Below are 12,722 nucleotides of genomic sequence, written 5' to 3' on the forward strand. Positions count from 1 at the left end.
ACTTGCTTAAACGAACGAGTGAGATAACCATTCGACCAACCCAAATTGATTAAAGTGATTCACTTTCAACACACAAAAGACTTTGCTCACTTTGCGGACAGGAGAAGCATCGATTCATTTTTTTTGGAATAACATACACAATAAAGGCGTGGAATAATTTTAGGGACACATTCTTAAGCACTTATTCTACTTCTTGTGGTTTCCGTTTTCAATTAAATAATCCCTTGTGTAATGAAGCTATGTAACAATGCTCCTGAACAAATTCTTAAAAATAGAAGGAATTGGAGGTAATTTTAGTTATAAAATGCAAACCTGAATTTACCTAAATTACAAAGGACTTTTTTTAATTGTTATGCACATGTTGAGGGACCATGTTTCAAATAAGATTAGTGTCACATTTCACAAACAAAAACAATACCAACTTTTTGGACAAAAATCATAATCATAAAGGTCATTAGATTATACAAAATGATAAAAGCATGGAATTCACTTATTTGTTCTTAAGGTTGGTTAGACACAAACTCTAATTGTGTAAAATTTATTTTTGAGTTTTTTTTTTTAACCAAAGATAGAGAGACTCGAACCCATGACATTTTAGATGAATATGAAGAGACTATGTCATTTTTAAACTATAGCTAATTATACATTACACATTAGTAAAATTATCCAAAATACATTAATTTAATTGAATAATTGCATAAATTTTTTTGTAGTATTAGTGTATTAAAATTAAATTTATTGTCTAGTATTTTTCTTTTACTACCCATAAGAATATGAAATATAACCGAACTTAAACATCGAAAAACAATGTTAATATATATTTTCATAAGTAGAAAAAATATTATTTGTAGTGTAAATTTGAGAAAAATTGGTATAATTTATTACAAAAATGCTATTTGTACACTAAAATCAGCCACTATTGTATTTATGTATAAATACATGTGTAGTTTAATTTATTTTTAATGTGTATTTATATTCCAACATATATTTTATATACACGTAGCATAACTCAATTTATTATTATTTCTTTATTCATTCATTCTTATTGTTATTTGTGTTGTTTTTCTATGTAATATAAGGCTTACGTGGAAAATGACATGGTGTGCTTAGTGACTCCACAATCACAGTGGCAATGCAAGTGGCGTCCACAAAGGGGTCTAAATGACCACATCAATGTTTACTTTACTATTTCTTAGTCAAGCAAGAAAATTGAGGACCAAATGACACTTAATTGACAATATTTGTTCTTCAATTTACAGAACCCGGCACGTACGCAATTTGCCCCATAGAAAAAGGTAACGACGCAATTTGAAAGCACCTTTATCTTTTGATAAGGCATCATAAGAAAGCAGCCGCTAATTCATGTTCTGTTCTGTTCTTTGTGCGTCAATACGTGTAACTACACCATTTTCAGTTTTCAATAAAATAAAGGAGTTTACTTTTCAGCTGTGCGCACTTGTGTTTTTGCGAATGGCCACCACCCAGCTTATTACTCATTAATTTTTTTTTTAAGTCATGAGACGTAAATTCTTAAATCTCTTAAATCGAAAGCCAAGTAGCAGGCTTAGTTCATTCTGTTTGTTGACCTTAGCTATTTAGTTGTACACTTATACTAAAAATTAAATTTTACATACTCAAATTTAAATTCTTGAACTTCTAAAATATTCATGCTCTGTTATTATATTATGCTAACACGTAACAAAATTTTCATTCACCGTGGCAAACTCTGCGTTAATATTAGCAGCACCAAGGCTATTAAGTTTATGTCACTTTCACTTTCATTCTGTTGTTTGCTAAATAAATTGAACTAGTAATTTATACGAAAACGATGATACGTATAATACAATAATCAATTAAGCATACTAAACCTTAGCTTGCCATTGTCGTATTAAACTTTAAATCAATTTATTTATTTCTATAGTGCCACCGGTTTTCCAATAGATTTTGTAATTTATTTATAATTAAATTTCTATAGTTCAATTACATAATACTAAGACATAATTCAATAAAAAAAAAAATTAACGAAGTAGAACCAGTTGCTTTTGTAGCTAGCTACACACAGTGAGCGAGAGTCGAGCACTAGAGCTACCTCAAACTACATTTGAATCGGGGAGAAAAGAGGCACAAATTTGAATACAAAACAGTAGCTCAATTATATACTAAAAACAATCGTCACAATCATACTACTACTACTCGAAATTCAAATCATAAATCATCACAGATCCATATACTTTAACATAGCATTAATCTCTACACAGCAATATGTATAGAAATGAGAGAGAGAGAGAGAGAGAGAGAGAGAGAGAGAGTCAGAAAAAGAAAAAAAAATATTATATAGATATGTCTATATACTACTATAGTCACTCATCAAACTCTACTATGAATCCACACCGGTAAATAGCAGAAGAAAATCCATGGAACCACGCCAGACTCACGTGCTCAGATCCTGAGACCAGATCCGAAGGCGAGAGCAGCGACGGCGGCGACAAAAACGGCGGCGAAAGACGGTGAGACGGCGGTAGCCGGAGAAGCAGGGCTCGGAGCAGGAGCTTCGGCGGCGGTAGCGACGGAAACCACGGCGGCGATGACAAGCATCGACAATGTGGTAAGAATCATTGCTTTAGAGAAAGCCATTGGTGCTTCTTCTTGCTGCTGTATTTGTTGATGGTGTAGGGTTTGAGATTTTGCGGGGAATGACGGAAAGATTCTAGAGGAATGGGGGTTTATATAGAAGGGGAGCGGGAAGAAGTTACGGGCAGTTCGGGTAGGTGCCCGAATTACAGGCTGGTGATAGGGTAGTTTTGCCAGCTGGATCTGGTTCTGTTGTATCTTCAACCGAATCCAGTTTCACATGGCTCCTTCTTAACAGCAATCATCAACGACGTCGTTGCAAATTAACTACCATTTTCGCGCGCTTCATCCCACGCGCCTTTTCTTAACCAGTTAAGTTTTTTTTACTTTACATAATTTTTTTTATATTTTTTTTCAAGAATACTATTCATACATTAAAATCATCCAATAATATATTTGTGTATAAATATATATAAAAAAAAGTCTAAAAAATAAGTACTTTTATTAAAATCTAGCCAGTATTTAACTAGCAAAAAAAAAAAAGTGAGTAATCTCACATTATTTGATGAAATCTCACACTATTAAAAACATCAATGATAACTACTTGATGATTACAAATCACAAAATTTGCTGAGCCTCTAGCAGTCCTAGCGATAAAAGTACTCCAAATACAAATATGTTTATACCTAATTATAATTATATTTGCTGAATCTAAATATTTTTAATATAGTCTGTTGATATGAATGATAAATACTTTTTCTTGCTTATTCGCTAAGCTGTACTTTAAGACACTGATTAAGAAATTGGTTTGTTAATCAAGTACTGAAGACTTAGCAAGGTTATTTTCATTGTAATCATAGAAGAAGACACAGAGTTCATAACGCATTTGGACTCTTGTGCATGTGCTTAATATTAATGCATTGACAAATACATATTTGATTTTTTCGTGTCTAAATAGATATTAATTGTAACTACAAAAGGTTGTAATTAATTTGATAGCCACAAAATCAGGTAACTTGAACAAATATTCTTAATAAAATACTTCTTATTAACAAAAACTAACTAGCCCTGATTTAGTTATTACTTATTAGGGGGTGAAAAGAATAGAGACTAGTGAGGAGGGTAGAAAGTAGGAGCAGAAAGTAAAGATGTAGAGAATATTTTATGAGGTGTTATGATGCTAATTAAGGATTATTAATGAATTAAGTAATTAATAATGAGTAATGAGTAATGAACAATGCTGGGACCATGGAATTCATGGTCCTTGGCAAACACCAGTATTATTGCAACAAGTGGCACTTTCTCTCTAAGATTTTTATTTTGTGTCTTTCTTTCCAGAACCTTCTCTTTTGTATCTGTAGTTTGTAAAATTAGTATTCTCTTTTCAATATACTGTAATTCATATTGAAATTTTAGGGCACAAATTAAAAATAATAAAAATATAGATGTATACTTATTTGAGTTAAAAATTATCATAGACAATAAAAAAAAATGTTAATGGCGTCACAAATAGAAATTTTTACTAGAAAGTATAATTTTTATTCTTTTGGTTTAAATTTATTGAATGCATTGACAATAAAAAATATTATATTTATATAAAAAATTAGCCATTAAATTAATTAATATATATTTGTGTATAAAAAAAAATATATATAATTTAATTTATTTTTAATATATTTTATATTTTAATTTATATTTTACATTAATAATTTATTTTAATAATTAATTTTAGTTTATACCTAACATGATTGAGTTACAATGCATTAAAATAATCAAATGTTTTATTTTAACTATGTATAACTAAATCCTTTTATGTGAGACGGTTTTACTTAATTTTATAGTATACAGTATATTCACTCTTTCTCACATTTAGATTTACATTGGTATTTCAAATAAACACAACTTTAACTATACCAACATCAGTTTTACAAATTATTGTGTTTTAACTAATTAATTTATTTATATGTGGATCAAAATTACAAGTATTTTCTAATTAGTACAATCTCACGCTAGTGATTTATTTTCAACTAATCTAATATAATACAATCATTAGTTTAGTAGTTAGTTCAATAATCTGTTTAAGTGTCGAGTTAGTTTGAATTCCGCGTTGAGTAATTCATTAGTCAGTGATAAATTCTTAAATAAAGTTTAGATCTGCGACAGATTAATCGGATTGAAAAATACCGTAAAAAAAAATAATATACAATATACAATATATTTCAAAATTATATATATTCGTATGTTCAAATAATCCTTGTTTAATTTTGATTAGGACACGTTTAATTATAAGTTGGGTCATTAGTCAACGGGCCTGGCATCCAAGCCAAGGATGCGACAAAAGTCAAAATAGAGAATAAATACACCCTTGATTTTGATCTTCTTCTAAATAGTAATTAACAAAAACATTGATTCCACCTGAAGTTACCCTATTGGCTAATTACATCAATGATGTTGAACAATGATATCAATTTCTATCTTCACTGATTAAGTTTCTGAAAACCACTATTCAGATTGATTAACACCTTTTTTTTTTGTCACATTACAATCACACACAAATTTAGGTAGGGGTAATTAAGTATGAATGTTCTTGAAGAATTGTCAACAATTCAAAGATTATCTTAGCTAACTTACTTTAAGAATTTTCAAGAAAAATAATACTGCATTTTCTTCATAGTGCCTATTATTTTGAGGAAAATCTTTAGCTTAGTATACCTGTCATTTTTATTTAATATTTGCTAAATATTCTTTATTTATATAAGTCTAATTTATTTTATAACCTAGTTATTAAATAAGTCTAATTTGATAAATAGTTATGTAATGAGTTCTTCATTTTTGGTTTCTAACTCTTCAAATGATCAAAAGACAAATATTATGAATGAAAAAATGAACTCATTACAAAATACTTTGTGTATAAAATACGAGCCAAATATTGAAAAACTTGGTCCACCTAATTAAATTGTTTAAATTTATTTGAAATGAGAAGTAAATAAATTAAATATAAGTAGATAAATAAATAAACAAAACAAAAGAAGAGCAATGAGAGAGAGAGAGAGAGAGAGAGAGAGAGAGAGAGAGAGAGAGAGAGAGAGAGAGAGAGAGAGAGAGAGAGAGAGAGAGAGAGTATCTACATATTTCTTTTAATAAATTTGGTTGAGACTATATTTAAGTTTTCTTTCTCCGAATAAATAAAGAACACATATTAAAATGGAATAGTGAATAATAATGTATTATCAAATTTGGTTGGCATGAGTAGTTGACCAAAGAAGGGTAGGTCTATGAACCATTCTCCACGGATCAAAATTGCCGTTCTGAAAATGGTTAAAAATGTTCATCAATATACACATATCCACCTTTAATTAATCTTGTTAATATTCTCATCATATTTTAAGGTCAAAGACAAAGCCCATAGGCCTATGGCGTATATATATGGTTACTTTTGCTTCACACCAATTTTCTTAAAATAAGGGTTTTTTTATTTTTTTCCCTTTAAGGAAGATGAATTGAAATTACCATATGGTTACTTTTGCTTCACATCAATTTTCTCAAAATAGGGGTTTTTCACTTTTTCTTCAAGGAAGATGAATGAAAATTACCATATAATTATTAAGCTAGTTCCTAAAATTTTACAGAAAAATTATGTGTATATGAAAAATCAGTCACTAAATATATTATTAAATGTATATTTTATATTTTAATATATATTATATATAAATAACTAATTTAATAATTGATTTTTTTATATAAGTAAAATAATTGAAACCTTTTATTCTACACATACATTTTCCTTGTAATCACAATGAAAAGTAATAGTATTTGTCAAATCCTCATATATAACCTTTGAATCCATATGCTACAAAGTTTGATAGCAATTTTTAATGGAAATAAATTGGTGGTCATGCATTCAAGAACTATTATATTTGGAAATCCTTGTATAGTTCTACTAATTGCTAAGTTGAATGATTCATCAATTAATAAGACCAAAGAAAAATTCAACTAACTTCTAATAAGAACGGGGTTTCCAATGAAATTGCAAATTCAAGGTTATGTCTATCAATGAGTCCAAACGAACATAATTGGCTTTGTTTTAGAAATTATCGGAAGCCAAGAGAAAAAAAACAAAAGAAATTTTGAAATGTTCTAAATTATATTATTGATTTGATTTCAATGCACCATTAGTGCATGTAACAATAAACGTTAGCACAGATCCAAAGAGGTATTCCCATAAAGAATACTAATTAAAAAAATGATAATGCTAACGAGACAAAAAAAAAAGTCAAAATTTATATTATTTAATAATTATTAATTATTATAATAATTAATAAATATCAAATAAAGTAAATTTGAGCTATTTTTAATTATTTTTTTCTTGTTAACAAATATTTTTGTTAGAAAAATATAGCTGACTACACTAAACAGCTTAATCTCTTTCTCTGATAATTCACAAAGAGGAAGAAAGAAACTCTTTAAGCTCTTTGAAATAGGGGAAATTGTTCAATTCAACTTGTTCTAATGGACATGGCTAATAGTCAGGTTATTGAAATCAGAAAAATCTGTCACATTAATGAATTGATAAATAAATAAATAAATAATTAAGCAAAATAATAAAAATTCTCTTTTTTAGTCCTTTTTTATTTCGGGATTTTATAAAAAAATTCAAACTTATATTTTTATTTCATGTTTACATTTTTTTTACGTAAGTTTTAAAAACTAAAAATACTAAAAAAATAAAAATAAAAACGCAAACTAATGACATCCTTAATTGCATCCAATATTGTTGGCTAGATTTCTGCAACAATGTTATTGTTAGGTGTCTCATCAATTTGAGCATAAACCTACCAACATATTGATAAGCTTATTAATTAGAGGACACGCAAGAATATTTTTAAGATAATATATCATTACCCTTTCATTATTATGAATCTATAAATTTGGCCAAAGTTTTTTTTTTCTTTTTAAACATATACAGGACTAAGTTCATAATGATAGCTTAGATGGGTCAACTTGAAATAAATTAAGATGGTTGAACTCCTAGTTTGTTTTATTTTTAATGTTCTATGATACCTTCAAATCTTTGAAGACTTGTTTGATATCACAAGTATTCAAATGCACTATTTATTTTTCTTAGGTCTAAATTGATATTCTAGCCTTATTATCACAAGTTTATTTTATAGCCAAAGTAGTTCTAGAAAATGTAACATTTCAAAATTCTACTCATATTTTTGAGATGTTCTAAAATTAATTATCCAAGTAAAAGAAAGAAACAAAAACTAGATAGAGATAGATGAGTATATGGTATTCAGTGTCCTTGCTATCCATTTTATCTTGGCCATTCTTCTTCCTTTCAATTTTTTTCTTGGATGTTTATATCACAGAGTGGTTTCTTCATAAAAATATTATCTGCACCTTTTAGTTTCTTATTCAAAAATACTCTGCGTTAATAAAAAAAATCCACAAAACCAGTCATTTCATTATATATATGTATATATTTACATGTGTTGTTTCGTACATTTTTAATGTATATTTTATATTTTAACATATATTTTATACATGTAGTAATTGATAACTGAAATTTTTTTATATAGAATAAATTACCATTTATACCCATCAAAGATATCGACGCTGACAAATGTACCCATATAAAAATAAAACAACAATTATAACCACTTGTGCCAAGAGTACCCAGACGTTGGTTACGTATTGGTCTGTTAGAGTACTCTTGGCACACGGAAGCCATCTTCCGTGGTTACAATTGTCATTTGTCAGCGTCGGTATCTTTTTATAGGTATAAATGGTAATTTATTCTTTTTATATATGTAATATGATGATTTTTTGTTTGGTCCTTTTTGTTGAAGTAGGATGCTTCTAGAACATATAAAAAGCCTTGGAAGCTACTATTAATTCCCTTAATTTTTTTTTTAAATTACAAAGTGGTTGAGTGTCATAGAGGCTACATTTGAAGAGATTAGTGTATGTAAAGAGTTGCAAATTCACAAACAAATTATGAAGATCAAGATTCAATCATTATGTAAATTTTTAAGGACAATGGCTAATCATATACTTTGTACATCAAAAAATGTCTAAAATGGTGAACAAGAAACCCACCAATCACCATAGCCATATGATTTACTAAGCTATAAGCTAAGATTCAAAAGACTTTAAATTATTGTTATTATTATTCTACATGTATATCTTTCCTATAGTTTCAATTGAAAGTGAAAAATATCAAGTGTTAGAAGCCTAAGACCCTTGAATCCATATCCAACAAAGGTTTCAAAGAACTAGGAGAAAATTTTCTTGCAAAAAGAACACAAACTGTGGAGTTCCTTTCATTGTATTTGCAATGATGACGACTGCGAATTCTAACGATAAACTCTTCTCTGATGTCTGATTTTCCAAAACTAGCCGGGTGCGCGCCACCCCGGGACCAGTCCACCCAGGTTAAGCTCCGATTAGCCAATGCATTCCCTGCTTCAATGCTCAGCATGGTTGGAAAATAATGCTCATCAACATAACAAGCTGGTCTACAATACTTTTCAAAAATCGGATAATATCTCGTATCTTCAACAATGCTGGTGGCAATCTTTCGATTCACTTCAAACCATTGAGAGCCTTTACGCCACTGTGTTATGTTCACAAGAGGGGCCATTTCATTCCGGTAGCGTCCCCTTCCATAAGGTCCAGGATCATCAAACACACTCATGAAGCTGTGCTTGGATTCCATGATATAATTGTAGACGAAACTGAAATTGTAGAGAGGAATGCATGATTCGGATAGAAGAATAAACCGCTCATTGTAGATGTCGAGCAATGCATTAGCGAGTAGTCTTCTTTCGGCATCACACATGCTCATCCTTCCCCACTCAGCAACCTGCAGGAGAAAAGAGAAATTCATGTATTTTCAATATTCGAACAAGTTTAAGCACGAAAGCAACACAGGAATAACCTCAACTCTGAAATGCAGCCAAGTCTCCAGTTTATAAGGCATAATCATTTCTTTTGTAAGGGTGTGTTTGGCCGGAGGTAAAGAAGGGGGCGAAAACTTTTCATGGATGATTCGAATGTGTAAAACAACTAAAATTACACATAAAGCTCGTCCATGAAAATTTCAATCCAATTTTTACCTCCTGGCCAAACATACTCTAAGAATGATCCTTATAATATGGCTGAGCACAAATTATGTAAATTCACAAAACCTTAAATCTATGGTTAAAAACCTTAGGAAAACTGATTGATGCAACCACCTCTTACTTCCTAAGGAGAGCACAAATCATGATTACCAATTTGCTAAACTAATCCATAGTTTGTAATCTTAGACTCGGGAACATTTATCCATAATATGATCAAATACAGAAACCCTTCAACCTTGTACTTTTGACTAAAGGTTTGCGTCGTTTAGACGGCTGATCTATAATGATATTAGAATTTTTATAGCTTCGATTGGAGTACGATCATAAACTAGATTTTAGCATATGATCAAGTAAGCTTAGATAATGTCCATGTTTCGAGCCCAAAGTACTACAGAACCAATCTTGTTCTTATTATCTTATACATAGCAACTTAAACTCTAAAACCATTTGTCCTTAAAAACTCCTCATTAAGAATATGCATCAGAAGAATCTAACACATGTCTATCTTAATCATGGCAACAAATATTTCTTATAAGAACTATGAAAGGAAACAGAGAATAAGTAATTGCAGATTACAGCCGCACCTCCCCTCAAACTCATCTTCAAGACTAATCACTAATAATTTTGAAGAAGAAAAAAATTGCTGCATTTTCATCAAGAAACTGCTGATTTTTGTTACTCAACTCTGTTGCACCTAAATCTACAACATAGCGAAAACAAAAAGCAAAACAGTACTAACACCAGAAGCCAGGATTATGAAAACACAAAATTCTCTTCAAGCATGTAATTGATGAACAAACAATCTAAACAACCAAACTGGTATCAATTAAGGATTAAGGGATAAATTAAGCAATCCACAAATGAAATTTAAATCAACAAACTATGTGTACCATAAGAGGATCAATATCAGCATACCTTGCTAGGGATTTGCCTGTTATAAAAAACAGAAGAACGACTGAACTGAGGCTGAAACGACGGCAGCGAATGGACATATATCGAATAAAGCCTCTCATTTCCTTTGAAAAACCTCTCCCAAAGGGGTGCTAATGGCAATGGTCCCTTGGTAAGGAACATAAATGCAACCTTAGGAACCCTTTTGAAAGGGTAATCCTTGATCCTAGGACCAAATGAAGCTCTCCAAAACAATTCTTTGTCGCTCATATTGTGGATTGGATTCGAATTAGGCCGAATCCAATCTTCCAAGTCTAACAACCTATCCTGTTCGCCACGACATGGCTGAAAACTAGATTTCATCACTGATGTTGTGACAACACTCTCAATCCCAAAATGCTTAAGTGTATATATGCTAATAACTGAGAAAACAGCACAGATTGTAACAAACAAAATAAGCACCCTCAACAACGTTATAGGTAACCCTTTTACTTGGTTTGTTGTTCTCTCTTTCCCTTCTTCAAGAACCATAGCCCTAGATTCCATCTTTCCCAATAGGCAAAACCAAATCACTAAAAATCTAACATTTCAATTACAGAACTCTTCTTCTCTTGTAATGAAGTCAACTCTGAACACAGCATCATCACTGAATATAAATAAAGGCATCAAAATGAAGGGGAGAAAAAAAATCTATGATATGGTTGTTATTTTCAAAGCTTGAATTGAAAGGTTATGGCACAACAATAAAACCGCTATAGATCTATCTAATAGGGAGTACCAATACCATAGACTGCGCCAAAAATCAAGCCTTGAACATGTGATGTTGTGAAGAGTGAAGATCATCAATATGGGCACATGGGTAGTTATAAAAACATGAACTTTATCAATGATTGAAGCCAAAATTGGGGATTTTTACTATTTTATTACTGATTATATAATTGGGATCAAACAGAATTAAAGGGGTTATGCAGAAAACTAGAAACTGAAATTAAAAAGGACTTTGAAATAAGAAGAAGCAGTAGTGGCGCGAGTAACTAACAATGATGTAAAGCAATCTATGCATATCTATGATGAATGGCATTTGTGTTTGGTATGCACAGAAACAGAGTCAAAGGTTGTTGGGTATGAAGCATGAAGAGGAGTGTGTTATTTTGGAGTTTGGCACAAATGAATGAAATGTGTCACGTTGTTATTTGTCAAACCCAAATGGCCAACCTTCATTAAAGTCAGACACTGTACTTTTCACATTCCATTTTTCATCTTAGATGGCTGCCGTATAATGTGGGATTCTTAGAGCATGAAAATTCCTAGAAATTTTAAATGCTTATTATATTTATTGAATTAAATCCCTTTGAGGCTTTGAATGTGAATTAATTCTAGAAGGATGCTAATTCGAACGGTCTTAAAAGATGAGATAATAAAATAAAGTAGGAGTATAAATTGGTTTAACCCTTTCGATTAGGCTAAGTCGATATAGTCTGACCACCATTTAAATTAAATATTTAGTTGCAAAATGGTTGTTACAATTTCGAAACATATATATACTTTTTTTTTAATGCTAAAATTACTAATTATATTATTCTAGCTATACCTTTTAATTAGTTGTAATTTCACATATTGTTAGCATTTTGTCGCTGAATGATAATACTACATATGATAAAAATGTGTTAAGAAACGTACTCATTATTAAAAAAGTTAGCATAATATACCTCTTGTTTTTGAAAAGTTAGGAGATTAATTGAATTAGTGATTGATAGATTAGCCAGAACCAACGAAAAAGTTAGCACGGGTTAGGGGAAACTTAATTTGTCCAAAGTGAGTCTTCAAGTAATATCATAACTCTATGAATCAAATTAGTTTTCATAAAAAGTGAAATTCTTAATGGCTTAATGCAAAATACACCAACTTTTCCTTATTTAAGTGTGAATAGTGTTCTTTATTTTACCAAGGCAAAGACAAACATGCTTGACTGCAGAAGCTGCCGTGGCCCATGGCAACAATTCCATTATTGTTGGCTGCTGTCTATGTCAATTCTTCTTTCCCCCAGTTTGGAGTGGGGTGTGGGGACGCTATAAAACACAAGGGTTTGGCTCCGGATATTATTACGAAGAAAAAGTATAAGTAACTAACAAC

At 30.5% G+C, this 12,722-nt stretch overlaps 1 protein-coding gene across 2 annotated transcripts; it reads right to left on the bottom strand.

Annotated features, from left to right (window-relative positions):
* Positions 1-8,569: 8,569 nt before the first annotated feature.
* On the bottom strand, positions 8,570-11,765 carry LOC130935317 (glycosyltransferase BC10-like). Of its 2 annotated transcripts, XM_057865012.1 has the most exons (3): positions 11,374-11,765; positions 10,614-11,235; positions 8,570-9,439 (listed from the first exon to the last, which is right to left on the bottom strand). In XM_057865012.1, exons 2-3 carry the CDS (start codon positions 11,133-11,135, stop codon positions 8,801-8,803), a joined length of 1,161 nt encoding a protein of 386 aa, XP_057720995.1. In that variant the 5' UTR covers positions 11,136-11,235; positions 11,374-11,765; the 3' UTR covers positions 8,570-8,800. The 2 variants fall into 2 exon arrangements, with proteins under 2 accessions (XP_057720995.1, XP_057720994.1); XM_057865011.1 differs by having other exon boundaries at positions 10,614-11,765.
* Between the last annotated feature and the right edge of the window lie 957 nt (positions 11,766-12,722).

This window comes from Arachis stenosperma, chromosome 6, assembly GCF_014773155.1.
Source record: "Arachis stenosperma cultivar V10309 chromosome 6, arast.V10309.gnm1.PFL2, whole genome shotgun sequence".
In the NCBI taxonomy this organism is placed as follows: Eukaryota; Viridiplantae; Streptophyta; class Magnoliopsida; order Fabales; family Fabaceae; genus Arachis; species Arachis stenosperma.

Excerpts from the sequence above, each read along its gene's own strand:
- LOC130935317 (XM_057865012.1), bottom strand. The coding sequence starts at position 11,135 with ATGGAATCTAGGGCTATGGTTCTTGAAGAAGGGAAAGAGAGAACAACA. Across the intron at positions 9,440-10,613 it reads ACAGGCAAATCCCTAGCAAG|GTTGCTGAGTGGGGAAGGAT; the intron begins GTATGCTGATAT and ends TTTCTCCTGCAG.